The sequence below is a fragment of the Phoxinus phoxinus genome, assembly GCF_949152265.1.
Source record: "Phoxinus phoxinus genome assembly, chromosome: 2".
NCBI classification, from domain to species: domain Eukaryota; kingdom Metazoa; phylum Chordata; class Actinopteri; order Cypriniformes; family Leuciscidae; genus Phoxinus; species Phoxinus phoxinus.
The window spans coordinates 45,142,327-45,158,794 of record NC_136877.1 but is presented as its reverse complement, the minus strand read 5'-3'; the positions used below and the strand labels follow the sequence as shown (position 1 = coordinate 45,158,794).

Below are 16,468 nucleotides of genomic sequence, written 5' to 3'. Positions count from 1 at the left end.
TGTGTGGGTCACGGAGTGTGTAGTCAGAGAAACAACAACACTTTTTTACTTTTATTTTGAAAGACGTGCGTAAATGCTGTTGACTCTTCTGCAAAAGGTTTTACTTTTCTGTCAGATAGAACGCGCTTTTCCATTCCACTGTGCTACTATTCCAGTGTTTTACCATGTACACGTGGTGACGGACGTGTTCGATGGTTTTTGCAGTGTCTTGTGCATGACATGGCATTCTAAAAAATAAAAGTAAAAGTCTATTACTATACACACCATGTTTGAAAAACTGAGATATGCATAGAAATAATTTTCTGTGGTAATCACGAGTATGCAACAGTCTTTTAGAGCTTATATTGTGCCGAAACGGGAACATTCCTTCTAGAACTTTAATCTGTATGTGTCAAAGAATCAATAACTGCAAAATTTGTTTGTAAAGTTGTCACATTCAAGAGGCTAATTAGTCTGGCTATCACCAGACCAAGCTCAATCTTTTAAGATTAAACATTAGTCTGGGGAATCTGCTCTGTATTTCTACTGCACAAGAGGCGTGATCAACGGGCAAAGTTCAAATGACTCTGCGATCGAGCGATTTTTGCAGGTTGTGCAAAAAAAAACATGGAAGTGAGCGGTATTTACACCCACTCGAGCGATTTGTTTTCTAAACTAAAGAAGCCATTGAGCATCGTCGAGAGGTTAAGGAATTGGATTCTCTATCGTCATCGCGTTAAACCCGCCAATAGCGTGCCAGGTGGATAAGCCAGTTTGTGATTGGTTCCCGCAAATTTGGAAAGGAAGCAGGATAGATAAATGTACAGGTTTCCAGCCTGAGCTGTGGGGCAAAACTAAATCGCCGGCAGATCGGGCTGGGTTTACCCAGTTAGAGGCTAATGCTAAATCTTTTACATTTTTAGAGTGGCGAGACAGAGATTCTGGATCTTGGAGTGCCCATATCAAACCTTGATGGTCTACGAGTTGTATTGGAGAGGGCTGATCCAGCCAAAGGTACACACACACACACACACAACGATTTTTATACAGTACAAACTGTATATTCTATCTCCTAAACCTACGATCACAGAAAATGTTCTGCATTTTTACATTTTCAAAATTTATGAGCTGTTTCCTACTGGGGATCAAAACATTTTCCCACAAAGTAACAAATTACTGGTATTACTATCCTTGTGGGGGCATTTGTTCCTCATAACATAGGGAATACCTCAACCACACACACATATACATGGCCTTGTGCACTATTTACTTTTCCACTTCTCCCTGATAATATCAAGTAATTGTGTTCAAGGTCATTTCAACATTCCTTTGTGTAATTGTTTATGTTGTATTTCTTCACCAGACAAATCTAAAACTCTCAACTCCAAAACACCAGCTGCCAAGAAAGGTCTCCTAAGAGAGGTGAGAGTGACTTCAGTAAATGTGATGGTGTGAGATGTCCCGCCTGCTTCGTTCCTCTAAATACCCACATGTTGATCCATCCAACATACTCGATGCATTTACAACATTCTCTGTATATTACTGACTCTAAACATGTATGGATGTGCAGAGCATGAACTTGTGGGTACATGCATGCGAACAAATTTTTCCAGTGTTCAGACAAAATTCCTATTTTATAAAGGGAAATAAATAAATAAAAATGTCAGTCTGTAAGACATTCAGCCAAATACTCAAGTCGTCCTACATCTGTCTTTGCTGCACTGCTAGAGAGACGACAGCTCGGCAGGGAAACCGTCGAAAGGAGAGGCTGAAGACAAGCATCCCCGGACAGCTGCGTCAGAGAGGAAGAAAGGGAAGAAGAATCATGTAGATGAAGCAGAAGGTACTTATTTTACACTTTACGCTGACTTTTCAGTGTTATTATGTCCATTGTTTTTGTCAAAAGGTATTTGAGAACTTAAGTCACATCTACAGACGTGTTTGGCTCACTGTTTAGCTTGAAAAGAGTATTCTTTCTTTAAAATGGTTTATTTTTCCTTTGTTATTTTTATTTATTTATATATATATATCATTATAGTATTTATTCATGTTTTGTATTAGCTTTTTTATATTTTCAGTTTTATTTAAATTTTAGTTTGTTTTTGTAACTTTGTAGGTGCTTTTATTTGTTTTTAAAAATGTCGGTCTTGTTTTATTTAATTTTTAGTTTGTCATTTTAGTACTTCAATATATATATATATTTACATATTATTTAAATTAACAAAACAATTTTTTATAGATTTAGTTTACAATAACAACACACACACACACACATATATATAGTGAAAATTAATAGACATAGATAGTCATTTTTTATATATATTATTATTTATATAGTGAAAATAAATGAATATATATACTTTTTCAAAAGTGTCTGAAATATCCCAATACTTTTTGGGTCAAGAAACTGTACCATGTTTTGTCTTTCGACTTAAATTTGATCTGGGTTACATGCTATAATGGTCACTGTTTACTTATAGTCTAAATCACTCTTCTTTTCTAGAATTTTTCGAGTTGTTGAGTCGTGCCCAGAGCAGCCGTGTCGATGACCAGAGAGGCTTGCTGAGAAAAGAAGATCTCGTGCTTCCCGACTTTCTCCGTGTGAATCCTGATCCCGAACCCCAACCTCCTGCCTGCTCGACCCCCACCTCCCATAAACCCGGCCACACCACCACAAACCCCCATCCCCCTAAACCCAGCTCCTCTAACGGACACCCCCGTGCACCCAGCCCTGACTCGCCCCTTTTCATCGCCCCACTCTCCCCAATCATTCGCCCCACTGGTCCCCAGGGCCCGGAGGAGGAAGGGCTGGGCGATCTGACTCTGGTGGGGGAGGGGGACATCACCAGCCCTAACTCCACTCTGCTTCCGTCTCCACCGACCTCTCCGCCTCCTTATGAGGGCAGTCTACCTGAGGCCGACTTCACTCCTCCGGCATGCGTTCACAAGCGGCCCAGCCCAGGTATTTCTCCCGCCTGACTAGCCGTGAGTGTCGCTGCGTGTGTGTGCGTGTGGTGGGTGGCATGTCTGAATGTAGTAGTGTAGTATTAAAAACACACATCTCAAAAAATGCATCTGACGAGACTGACATACACTTGATATTGTTGTTCTCACTAATATCATATTCACAATCACATACACTTCTGTTGAAAAGTTTGGGGTATGCAAGTTATTTTTGTTTGTTTTTGAAAGAAGTCTCTTCTGCTCATCAAAGGCTGCATTTATTTGATAAAAATATAGTAAAAACAGTAATATTGGGAAGTATTATTACAATTTAAAATAGCTATTTTTGTATTTGAATATATTTTAAAATATAATTTATTCCTGTGATCAAAGCTGAATTTTCAGCATCATTACTCCAGACTTCAGTGTCACATGATCCTTCAGAAATCATTCTGATATGCTGATTTGCTGCCTAATCAACATTTTATATTATCAGCATACCGTAAATAGAAATCCTTTTGTAATATTACAAATGTCTTTACAGTCACTTTTGATCAATTTGATGCTTTTTTTAATAAAATAAAAAAAGTTTTGACCCCAAACTTTTGAACGATAGTGTAGCTGTTCTTGAAGTTAAACACTAGTGTCTGCATACTACACAGTATGTACTATAAACTGCCTGATGTTTCTTTAAGAATAGCATGTGAAACGATATGGATTATGCACATAACCATCATTATAACATGACGTAATTACAAGAAAAAAATCAATGAGTTATAAACACACAAAAATATGGTTATCTTGCAGTTTTTTTTTCATCAGATAAAGGGTTAGATTGCATTGCATTGTGGGATATAGTGTTCTATGCACTGCAGTGTATTCTGCTCTACTCTAGATTTATCAAATCTAGTAGGGCATCTGGGTATTCTGTGTTTGTAGAAAATGTGCATACTATGCACAGTTTACATGTTATTTAATACAGAAATAGCATGAGAATTATGCTGTGTAATTCAGCTCATTTATTTGTAACTGTGGACTATGTAATGTGTTGAAAGCTTTAAATTAACAAGACATTTATTTGTCTTCCCTGTTTTGACGCATCTTCATAAAAATAAGACACCATATAGATCATGCTGTAATGTATATCAAAGACTACAATACAAAGACTGTGCTGCTTACAGTGTTTCAGAGGGTTGTAAATAATCATTTAAAAACTGTCTCATATCGTTTTTTTGTTCTGTCTTTTTTACTTTTACTTTTGATACAAGCTGTGCAAATGTGTCTCTACCCATCTAATCATCATTGCCTAAAGTGCCAGATTTCAGATTCACGCTATAGCCTACATTATCAAACATTGTTGATTTTTTTCCTGTCACCCTGTTTCCTTTGTAGTTGATCATGTTGATTCTGTGTGAATCTGATCATATCTAATAAATGATAGCAAAATCAGACTAGACTTGCTTGTGATCTTGTGTGACATCCCTACACTTCTGTTCACTTTCATCTATCCTGGTGTAATCATGTTTCTTTATGCTCCATTCTTTACTTTTTGGCATCTTAACTTCCTATATATCTTTTTATTGTATTATTATTATTTTTTTCATACTTGCATCGATTGCATTTGAAAATCATACTGGAGCCTTGTTGTTGATTCTTATGACTAATCTAGAGCTGATCTGAAACCAGTCATAAACCTCCAACCATTATTGGTAACATAGCATGTCCTATAATAATCAAAAATCTCTGATATGGTGTACAGCATGTTTTTGCACAAAAAATAATATTTCCAACCTATCAAAGCTGCTAAAATAAGATTTCACTGCATGGAAAGTGACCTATGAGAGCATGAGGTGAAGAAAGCTCTGCCATCTACAATACATCATTTGCCTGTTTCCAATGAACATAAACATGCGCCTCTCAAAACACCTTATTCTAACTCTTCTTTAGTTTTTTTGTAGTAATTTAATTTTACTAAACCGGTCATTCTTCAAAAGAGTGGTGCAGGGATGACAAATTTTTGCAGGCCAACCCGGAAGTCAGCATCACCCTGCCCTGGTTTCCTCGACAAAACCCCAATATGATTTTTCCATTGGCTTTTGGATTGCTGCAGAAAATAAGGTCTGTGACTAGCAAAAGTTTATGATTCTTACACGTTTTGTTCATCGTGATAATCTTAACCAATGAACACAACTTTTATGAATTTTGAAGCGTAAATACATTCGGCAGAAGTCAAAAGCTAAACATAGGCTATTATCAAACTACACCGCGGTCGCATGACTTCAATGTCACCATCACGAAGCTTCCGACAACTCTTTCAGTATTTGATATAACCAGTTTAGATGGAAAATATAAATATATATTATTATTTCGAAAGTTCGAGTTATAATATTTGGGGTGTGAAAGCGGAGTTTACCTGTTCGGCTGATGACGTTTAATGTCTGCGACAACCTCTGTAGTCCCATTTAGCCACTTGTTAGCAACCGCCTTTTTCAAGACTAAATCGTAAGAATAACGTGAAAATATATTGAGCTTGTGTTCACCACAGACCTGATTTTTTTAAAGCATTTAACCAAACCCCCATTTAAAAAAGCAACAACTGATTTTAAAGCCCTTTTTAAATCGCTTCCAGTTTTGGCCTACAAAATTACGTCATCCCTGCGCCACTCTATATTTATATAATACACATAACAATAAAAAATAATCATTGTAATATTTTTTTTATAATCATTAATAAAGTAATGACACCATCCTGACATTATTTTTGGGCTGAGTTTTGATTGATTTATTTTAAAACTAATGGGAACATACTGCCACCTTGTGGTTTGGTGTCACTGTCAAATTAATTTAGCTCACTTTTAAGTTTTCGTAGAGAGCAATAATAATAATAAAAAGTAATTATTATTATTCATAATAGTGTCCTAGAACATGCTGTCTCATAATTAATTTGAACTTTATTAGACCTAGCCTATATTTATTTATTTTAACTTGAATCAAGTTGAAAATGCAACCTAAACCTTGCTTTCATTTAGCTCGAACACAACAATCAGAATCTTCTGGTCCCCCGTTCCCACGTTCTCTCTGTGTATTTCTTTATCTGTGCTTTGCTGACTTATTTTGCAAACTTTTCTCCAGGTACAGAGGAAGGAAGCACGTGCACTTCTACAGCGGTCAATAACCAGCACCCCTCCTCAACATCCCAAGTGGACTCCTCCGTGCGGGACAGGGGGGTCACTCTGGAGGACAGCTTCGAGGGTTACAAAGCCGAGCTTCGCCAGTGCCAGAACAAAATGAGAAATGGCATTCACCCCTCCACAGAAGCGTCCCGTCCCCTCAGCGGGGTGCTGGAAGTCAACGAGAGCGACACAGTGCAATATAAAGCAACGTTTGTCTGAAGGAAGCTGCTTGTTGGACATTTCCAAAGACTGATATGGAGCCAAAATGTGCATGTGGAAAATATTGTGTATATTAATAATGTAGCCTAAGATTGAAGAGGTTATTCATTCATATTTTGTAACTCACAACCAGAAAACTCTGTGTTCAGTGTTAGATTGGAGTCATAGTGCACATCCGAATATCAGTGTAACTAGTTATTATTATTATAGTGGAACTTAATGCAACAATTCACATAAATTCATTTAAATGGGTTTTATTTTTATTTTTACCAAGGCTGTGTTGTATTGTAATTTTGGAATTGCAAACACGTCTTGTTTAACACAGACTCGGTTATAAAAGCCACAAAAATGAATGATTATTAATTATTAAAAATTAATTTTAAAAAGTATCTATTTTTGTCTGTGTGGGCTCACTATTTGTTTGTTGTAACATATTCTTTGTGAATCATTGTTATGCTTTGCTGGATAGATACTTACAAATTGTAGTCGGTTTCTGGTTCCAAATTACATGACAAAATATAGTTATAATGTAAACAATTACATTAACACATTTAAGGTGATATAATCTGACTACTTTTAGATTATTTTGACCTAACTCGTTTATCACATTGATTTGAATAATCTTGAACCATATTGATAAAAAAATACAAAGAGAAAGAGAATATATTCCAGTCTTTGTTATCAACAACATGAAGTGCATTAAATATTACATTACGTCAGGTTTTCCCAGTTTGGGATTTATGAGTTTAATAAAAGCTATTAAAGGGATGGTTCACCCAAAAATGAAATTTCATAATTTACTTGTTCCGAACCTGTATTAATTTCTTTTTTCCTTTGAACACAAACGTTTTTTGTGTCCTTTGAACACAAAAAACTGACAGAACACAAACATTTACTGCCATTGTAAGAATAACATGTCATCAAACAGCAACCGTGTGAAAGGAAGCAAACCAATAACAAGTGAGATTGTACAAAGTCAAGTTTAAAATGAGTCTAAAGTGCCCTTTACTTAAAACAGAATTGGTCCTGCTTCAAAACCAGAGATAAAGCAAACAAACGTGCACTTTTATAGAGGTCTTTAATTCATCCTGCTTGGTCTTAAATAGACCTGACTCATTCCTAGCTTTGATATATTGCGTTTTGCAGCTCACACTATTTTTTTAACAGCACAGATAGTGTCTTTAATGAGACAAATATATGAAGTGTCATTTTAAATTATGCAGTTTATACTTTGTATAAAATATTAAAATAGCCTACTTCAAGCACACGCCAGTTCATCGTGACCTCATAAAAACTATTTTTTATTACACTAAATAAATAATTTATTTATTATTTTTAAACTATTACACTTTATACTTTTTTTACTGTATCGTCCTGAAAACAAGAATTGTTTTTGTTGTGAGTTTCGTTTTTTTTTTTAAGGTCATTACATTGTTTGGAGAATAAGAAACAACTTGAATAGACATTTTTGTAAAAATATTTTATTCCTATGTTATGTCCTCTTTAGAGGACACCAGGATCCATTTACTAAGAAAATGAAAAGACATTATTTGGCAAAAACAATGTTTTTTTATTCACCAATCAATTTTTAGGTTTCCAAACTTTGTATAAAGATGATTCTCAACTATGTTATGAAAGATATAACCGAATGATTTGATATACCATTTTACTTTATGCAATATGCATGTGCATAAATGTCATTTTCAACATGCAATGCATCTGTAATTATGTGTTCTTGGGGCAACATGTAGCCTAATAAAAATATGTGTAATAATGGGAGTAATAATTGGGTATATTTTCACTCGAATATCTCATAAGAATATTGATATATAATTTATTTCCCTATTCACTAGTTATGTCTCCAAAATGCCTAATACACATGATGTGAGTCCTGGTGTCTCTAGAGGTCAGGTGTGAAATCGATGCCCTGTTTCGTACCAGAAAGTCATGATCTGAAACCCCATAACGTTTTTTTTTCTCTCTCTCTTTCTGAGATGTTGATTCCTTACAAACAATTTAAAAACTAGTCAATTTAAATGATAATTACAAAATATTATAATGTTCCCATAAGAGTGCTAAATTCCCAGACAGCAACATAGTGTACATCCCAGATGTGGGCCGACACTATGGTTGCTGTCTGTGTTTGATCATTCAGTCATTTTTAAAGACCTAGAAGAAGAGGGAGTTGTCATGGCAAAACCTCCAAACATTTGGTATCTCTGCAAAGCCCTGAATGCGCTCTTTACATGACTCAACATTTAAACATGTATGTTGTCAAAGAAATGAGCTCGAATATAACGTTTTCTACAGAGGAAAAAGCTCATTGCTGGGCCTCAGGAGGATTGTCCACTGTCTGTTGTTGCAGTCTACAGGATGGCTCTATAGAGGGCGCTGTTTATATACTCAACTTCCGAGGTGAGAGGAAGTTCTTCAGGTTGTTCTATGGTGTCTGTGTGCATCTGGTGTCCATCACGATCAAAACACTGTCCCATCCGCGCTGCGTGCCCGCGCTCTTCAGCATGAGCCGAAAAAGAAACCACTGCTACATGGAAACAGGCCCGTCTTCTGAGTCCCAGACCGCGTTCATGGACAACGCGGGCTCCTTCAGCCGGGACGAGGAGGATTTCTCCGAGCTCGAGCCCGACGAGCAGCTGGTGTGCTCGGTAACCGAGATCACGGAGCACCTGGGCAGAAACATCACGGTGGTGCTCGAGTCCGCGCTGTCCGAGATCCGCAAACTGGTCGGCGTCCGGATCCGAGTCCTGAAGATGGAGCTCCGCGAGAAGACCGACGAGATCGAGCTCCTGAAGGCCAAGCTGGAGACGACGGAGAAAGACGGGAGGGTTTCTAACTCCAGCACCCTGGACGTCAGGAAGCCAGAGCACCAACCGGGCCAGAAACACAGCGCCGACCCGAAGAAAAGCAAACCCGGGACGCCCGTGGTGAAGAAGGAGAACATCAACGCCATCTGCGACTATCTGATGAAGGATAAGAACCAGCGGGGCGCCGCTGAAGTGGAGAGCGACCACAGCAGTCAGGCCTTCGGGTCCGACGCGCAGCCGCACGCGTCGCTGAGCCTGTGGACGGACAGCGGGTCCGCGGACACGGACGCCGACGCGGACATCTTCAACATGCTGCCCTCCGCCAGCAAGCGCTTGTATGACTATGAGTGGATGGCAGGGGTCGAGCTCAACTCAGCCGAGTTTAAAGGTACGGCTCAGATTATAGGAGCCTATGCATGTAGTTGTGTATTATATGCATTGTATTTTACACATGTATACAGTTTGCATGCATTGCCGTACACATGTTATAGTATGCATGCATGCATTATTGTATTTTGATGAATATAGGTGTATGAAGTTTGCATGTATTGTAGTATCATAATAATATGCATGCATTATGACAATACATGAATACAATATGCACGTAGTATATGCATAGCTGCTTACATGCGGGTGCATATAATATGCAATCATTGTGTCTTTGATTGCATGTATGCATGCATTGCTGTATGCATGTAATTTATATTATGAATGCATATATCTATAAACTGCATGCATCCATGTAGTATGCATGCATTGCAGTGTTTATACGTGCAAATATAGTATTATGTACGTACAGTATGCATATTTCCATCTAGTGTGCATTCTTTATAGTATGTGTACATTTGCATGTTTGCTTATAGTATAGTACATTCTTTTCAAATGTTGTTGTTGCTGCAATGTTATATCCGCAAATGGGTTTTCAGTTTCTTGCTTTTATACAGTTATTTATTTAATTCACAGGTAATGACTGCTGACATGTCAAAGGTGTTTTAAAGATACATATTTAAAGCTGAACATTGACTGAAAAAATAATCAAAACCATGTTGTATTTATCCCTTTGCTCCTCTGCTTCTTTAGCCGACGCTGAAACAAAAAGCGAGGACGTTCCCCCTGTGGATGAGGATGAAGAAAATGAAGACTCTGAAGGAGGAAGAGGAAGTCTGAGGTCGGTGTCTGATCATTTTCCTCTGGACACTCAGGGCTCCCCGCGAGAGGACCGGAGCAGCCCAGCGGAGGACAGTCTGGACAGAATGGAGCCAGGTCAGTGTTTTCAAAGAAAGGGAACGGAGCCGTTTCAGGTCAACTCCAGCTGGGAATAATTGTGTGTTGTGCGCTTCTGACTCTTACCTGAACATTTAAGTGATCTTTATGCACCAGTACAAAAATTGTGAACTGTGAAATCTACATTTTCTGGAGCTTTTAACATATAAGAGGTCATCATACTATAAGAATAGTAATAGAAAGATATATAATTTTTTTATTATCTGTGTTGAAAACAGTTGTGCTACGTAATGTTTATGGAACCAGTGGCACAAGAAAGAAATCTTTTATAAACGTTTTTTCTTCTCTTTTGATCAATTCAATGCATCCCAAAAAAAATTAAAAACGCCAAACTTTTAAACTGTAGTCAATATTAGACATTCATTGTATGAAAAAATAGATTGATAGTAGTAATAATGGTAACACTTTACAATAAGGTTAATTAGTTAACATTAGGTAATGTATGAACTAACAATGAACAATACATTTGTTACGGTATTTATTAATCTTTGTTCATATTAGTTAATAAAAATCCAGCTGCTCATTGTTAGTTTACAATGCATTAACTAATGTTAAAGGAACACTCCGACTTTTTGGGACTTTAGCCTATTCACCTTATCTCCCAGAGTTAGATAAGTCCATACATACCTTTTTCATCTCCGTGCGTGCTATAAGTCTGTTTGACGCACCCACCGCTAGCCTAGCTTAGCACAAAGACTGGATGTAAATGGTTGCAGCTAGCATACTAATCCAAATAAGTGACAAAATAACGCAAACATTTTCCTATTTACATGTTGTGATTTGTATAGTCACAGAGTGTACAAAAAACAAAGTCACATGAGACACAGACGTTTTTTAACTGTATAAATACTGGGAACTATATTCTCTGAAGGCGAAGCACTGCTACTTGGGCGGAGTGATAACCACAGCACCTGAGACGCGCTCTGAACATAGACAGTATATAAACGGCTCTGAACGAACTCTCTGCTCCTCACCACGGCGCGTCTCAGGTGCTGTGGTTATCACTCCGCCCAAGTAGCAGTGCTTCGCCTTCAGAGAATATAGTTCCCAGTATTTATACAGTTAAAAAACGTCTGTGTCTCATGTGACCTTGTTATTAGTACACTCTGTGACTATACAAATCACAACATGTAAATAGGAAAATGTTTGCGTTATTTTGTCACTTATTTGGATTAGTATGCTAGCTGCAACCATTTACATCCAGTCTTTGTGCTAAGCTAGGCTAGCGGTGGGTGTGTCAAACAGAGTTATAGCACGCACGGAGATGAAAAAGGTATGTATGGACTTATCTAACTCTGGGGGATAAGTTGAATAGGCTAAAGTCCCAAAAAGTCGGAGTGTTCCTTTAACAAACACAACCTTTAATTTTAATAATGTATTAGTAAATGTTGATACATTTTGAACATTAATAAATTCTGTAGAAGTATTATGCATTCTTAGTTCACATTAACTATAAATGAACCCTATTGTAAAGTGTTACCGTAATAATAATACCTAAGAATAATATTCTGTGTTCTATGGAAGAAAGTAAGTCGCACAGGTTTGTTTTAAACAACCGATAGTGAGATGAGAGAATTCATTTTTGTGTGAACTATCTCTTTAAATCCTCTTGCTGTGGTTGTGAAATATGAGTTGATTTTCCGTGGCTCTCCTCCAGGTCAGCAGTTCTCCTCTCACACCTTCATCTGCCCCTTCTGTGGGACCCTGTGCCCGGACTCCTCTTTCCTGGAGGAACACGTCAAGCTGGTGCATCACGAGGAGAGCGCTCTGCAGTCTCCGCCGGGCAGCTCGTCCTCTCGCGGGGAGGGCGACTCGGGCGAGGCGGGACGGGCTCCGGGAGGCCCGGAAGGACCCGCCGGCAGGGGCGCGCGGGAGAAGAAAGTGGAGGGCGGCTACGAGTGCGGCGACTGCGGCCGGCATTTCAACTATCTGGGAAACTTGCGGCAGCACCAGCGCATCCACACCGGCGAGAAGCCCTTCGTCTGTCCCGAGTGCGGAGAGCGTTTCCGTCACGCCGCGCGCCTCAAGAGCCACCGCCTCAGTCACAGCGGAGCCCAGAGCCCCTTCCCATGCCCGCAGTGCGGTAAGGGCTTCCCAGTGCTGTCCGGACTGAAGCGCCACCAGCGCGTGCACACGGGAGAGAGCCCGTACGCCTGTCCCCAGTGCGGCCGCAGGTTCAAAGAGCTGGGCAACTTATACACACACATGCGCATTCACAGCGGCGCTACGCCATACACTTGCTACCAGTGTGGGCGGAGCTTCAGGCATCTGGGCACATATAAGAGTCATCGCTGTATGCCGGCCACCCAGTTGCCCAGCGGACACAGTCCAGCGTGGGCGCAGGAAGACAAGGTGCAAACTGGGTGATAGCCAGGTGACAGATCTGTTGAAAAAGTGGTTCATTACTTTACTTTCTCAACTGCTGGTTCAGGATCAATTTCAAACCCGATTGGCCGAAGAAAGACGTGAGAAATGTCGCTATGACAGGATCAGGTTTCATCATGAACAAGACTGTTCTGTATGAATCAGCGCATCTTTCTCATTTAAGTCAAGTTTAACGGTAAATTGCTGCTCGTTAAATGTTCGTTTTTGAAACATTTCGCAATAATATCTTCCAACTTCAAACCTAAAATGTGTTTGAATGTCCATACATGGTATTTCAAGATGACTTCTTTTTATTCAGACTTTTTGTAAACTTTTTTTTTTGTAAAGATTTTTTTAGACTCTGTTTAGAACTAGATAGTAGGTCCACAAGGCCAGATTAACTGCCTTACACATTTAATTTAACAATTGTTTGTTAAATTAAATAATGATACATTTATAATGACTCAATATGACATGATCTTTTCCACACTTTACAAAAAAGGTACCATGGTATCACAATATTACTTGGATATAATATACACATTGTATTGAATAATTATCATACTTAAAATAAATATCATACATGTAATACGTACACTGTTGTTCAAAAGTTTGCGGTTGGTAAGATTTCTTTGATCATATATACATTAAAAACAGTAATATTGTGAAATATTATTACGAATTAAAATAACTGTTTTCAGGTTTTATTACATTTTAATTAAATTTTTTCCTATGATGATTTTTTTTAAGTATTCTTTGATTAATAGAAAAATGTATCTCAGCATTTACTTGAAATGGAAATAATGTAACGTTATAATGCCTTTACTACTATCACTTTTGATCATCTTAAAGGTGCACTTTGTACGTTTTCTTGTTTAAAATGTATAACACCTTGAATCCATCTTCCAAACCGTGTTTTTGTCTTATCCTGAATCACTACGGTACTCCTATAGTAAGGGTTTATATTCGGGTTTTTATAAGACCGCCGCGGCGGAGTAGTCCAGAACCTGCGTGACTCGTCATATAGATAAACAGAGAGAAGTAGTTCCGGCTACAATGTTCTTCCGCAAGACGCATGCAGTTTTGCTTATTAACCGCTAGGAAAAAAATGATTAATTCCTTAAAAACAACAACTTTTGAACTCTAGTGTACAAGAATACCATGGTATGTATCCGAAAGCAAATCCAGTCATTAGTAATTAAGTAATCCAATAATCAAGTTATCATTAATGCTAGTGAAAATGTAGATGATAATCTGCATTGTAGGCTACTAATTTCTAGAGTTGAACTGATCTAATACCATTTTTAAAACAACTGAAGGTTGTTTCAGCAACTCAAAATCATGTTATTGAAAAATCAGGTAGTTTACAGTGTCATTTTGAAAAGATATTAGTCTCGAGCACTTTAAAGAAGTGCCGTTCTGAGTGCTGCCATCGTGCGGATGGCTTGTGTTACTGCATCGGTATCACCTGGGAGTCAGTGTATCTGTATTTTCAATATTAACGCGTTTTTTTATTTATATTAGTGAATTTGTTTATATACGTCTACCTGTATTTTAACAAGTTATACGTTTGGGAAAAAAATATACTACCTGAATGGAAAAATATGGCTAACCAGAACACACATAATGATGGAAATGACTGAATTAAGTATTGGGAATGCAAGCAATGCCTCAGATGGATCTTTAAGATTTTCTTTCCGTAGTGCTAATATCAAGATATCCTGAATGTTATGCATTAAATAGGACAAAAAGGTAAAAATAAAATATTTCTCACTTGAATGATCTGTACAAAGCAACCTGAACTGTAACTAATAAATAATTTTAAGCTATGGTTCTAGTTATTTAGCCTATAAGCGGTTCTTGACATCCTGATATTTTATCAAAGCACATAAAAAATAACACTTGTGTATGAAGTTTTTTATTTTTTATTGCTATGGCCACAATTAGTTATTGACACAGGCTGAGTGATTGTCTTTGACAGGTTGAATGCTGGAAATGTCTCAGGTGTGCGTCAGAAGAAAAAGCTGAGGTGAACATATATCACGAGAGACTGAGAGAAAGAAAAACATCCAGACATTGGAACTATTTTCTTTATTAGAGGGTGACAAGTCACAGTCAGCAATCTCGACAACTTAATAACACGCTGCCGTTTGTCCAGGAGATTGCAGGGCTGTGTGTGACTGAAAGAGACGTTTCCAGGAAAAGCAGCAAATTCTCACACACAAGTTGGCTATACAAAACCAACTGTTGATGTTTATAGATGAAATATAACTAAATATGAGGGCACAATTTGACATTTTTGTCAATAAATTACATGTAGCTATGTGTTTTAGGCATCTTTGCTTTCATGAAATGCTTTAAAATTGTGTTATACCGTCACATTTATTCATAAATTGTTTTTTTTTTGTTTTTTTAAAATAATATAAAAATGTAGATCTATAAAGCTGGAAGGGTTAAAGGGTAACAAAAGTAAGAGATGACATTTTATTCAAACTGAACTCTACTGAAACTTTTGCATTGAAATTTTTTTTATAGGCTATATAAACAGTATGACATGTCTATATAAAAAAGCATTATTCAGAGTGGTTGCCCTTGAACTAATTACGTTTAACTTAAAAAAAAAAAGTTTTGTAAATATATATTTAGGTACAGTTCACGCCAGCATTTTTGATAATTTTCAGAAAACTCATTGCCTCTGCTTTAAAAAAAAATAAAAATATATATATATATATTTTACTGTCAAATTTCTTCTTATAAAATTTATTTCTTTAAAATAATATAAAATGTAATATTAATATAATATTTAGCCTATGTATATGAATATCCAGCTGATAAGCTATAAATATTACGGATCGTCTTCAGAAAAATGGCAAAAAAAAAATTTCGAGTCCATCAACACCCCCAAAGCTTTACAGTCCTCTTTAATTCAGTAACATTGGGCAGTTTTGATGCTTTTTAATGTTTGATGATTGCGAAAGCTTATGTGCGTAATGCTGGTTTCTGCTTCTTCGCCTGGATTTTTGATCCGGAGATTCTGTAGCCTACTCTTTCAGAAGATCACGCAAGCGTACGCCCCAATTCTGACTTTATATCTCGCAATTCTGAGATATAAAGTCGCAATTATCTTTTAAAATGTTTTATTCTGTGGCGGAAACAAACTTCCATAGATATAGACAAGTAATTTGTTCAGATCACGAGAAACTATTTTAGTCAAGTAGCCTAAGTCCAAACTAAAAGACTGAAAAATAATGCAAGTAGTAGCCTATTTGTAATAATTTACTCTAAAAAGGATAGGAGATTGTTTTTCATTCTGAAGACTCTAGTGGAAAGCATTGAATGCAATGAAACTGCTAACACATTCCCATTAGTCCACGTAATGTGCACTTTTGGTTGAATCCTACATGTTTCCTACAACTTGTAGGAAACATGTAGGATTCTACCAATCCAATGAAACTAAAGGTGAGCTTGTGTTTGGTGTACACATGTCCCAATATTTAAAGCTGCATTGACGGTGATTGACAGCCGCACATTCTCCTCAAAACATTGTATTCATCCGCGCTGTGCCGTGCCGAGGCACAACCCACGTAAAGTTGATTATTTCGCGAATAACTGCAATTGCAGATTGCGAACAGAGATGGCGACAAAGAGGAAAAACTGCGGACTGCAGCTTTAAACAAAAGATTT

The 16,468-nt window shown here is 37.6% G+C and overlaps 2 protein-coding genes across 3 annotated transcripts in view; both read left to right on the top strand.

The window, feature by feature from the left end:
- Positions 1 to 6,703, top strand: part of rgs12a (regulator of G protein signaling 12a) — a 51,771-nt gene extending 45,068 nt beyond the window's left edge. For both annotated transcript variants that reach the window (XM_079585235.1, XM_079585234.1), the window contains exons 14-18: positions 903 to 993; positions 1,343 to 1,401; positions 1,708 to 1,822; positions 2,483 to 2,941; positions 6,055 to 6,703. In XM_079585235.1, coding sequence (XP_079441361.1) covers positions 903 to 993; positions 1,343 to 1,401; positions 1,708 to 1,822; positions 2,483 to 2,941; positions 6,055 to 6,314 — 984 coding nt within the window. In that variant the 3' untranslated portion in view covers positions 6,315 to 6,703. The remainder of the gene's footprint in view (positions 1 to 902; positions 994 to 1,342; positions 1,402 to 1,707; positions 1,823 to 2,482; positions 2,942 to 6,054) is intronic.
- Positions 6,704 to 7,790: 1,087 nt separating this feature from the next.
- Positions 7,791 to 15,112, top strand: znf16l (zinc finger protein 16 like). Its single transcript, XM_079585256.1, has 3 exons — positions 7,791 to 9,524; positions 10,217 to 10,399; positions 12,078 to 15,112. Exons 1-3 carry the CDS (start codon positions 8,561 to 8,563, stop codon positions 12,785 to 12,787), a joined length of 1,857 nt encoding a protein of 618 aa, XP_079441382.1. The 5' UTR covers positions 7,791 to 8,560; the 3' UTR covers positions 12,788 to 15,112.
- The last annotated feature ends 1,356 nt before the right edge of the window (positions 15,113 to 16,468 follow it).

Coding starts and splice junctions, on each gene's coding strand:
- znf16l (XM_079585256.1), top strand. CDS start 8,561: ATGACTCAACATTTAAACATGTATGTTGTCAAAGAAATGAGCTCGAAT. Junction 9,525..10,216: donor CAACTCAGCCGAGTTTAAAG/GTACGGCTCAGA, acceptor CTGCTTCTTTAG/CCGACGCTGAAACAAAAAGC. Junction 10,400..12,077: donor TCTGGACAGAATGGAGCCAG/GTCAGTGTTTTC, acceptor GCTCTCCTCCAG/GTCAGCAGTTCTCCTCTCAC.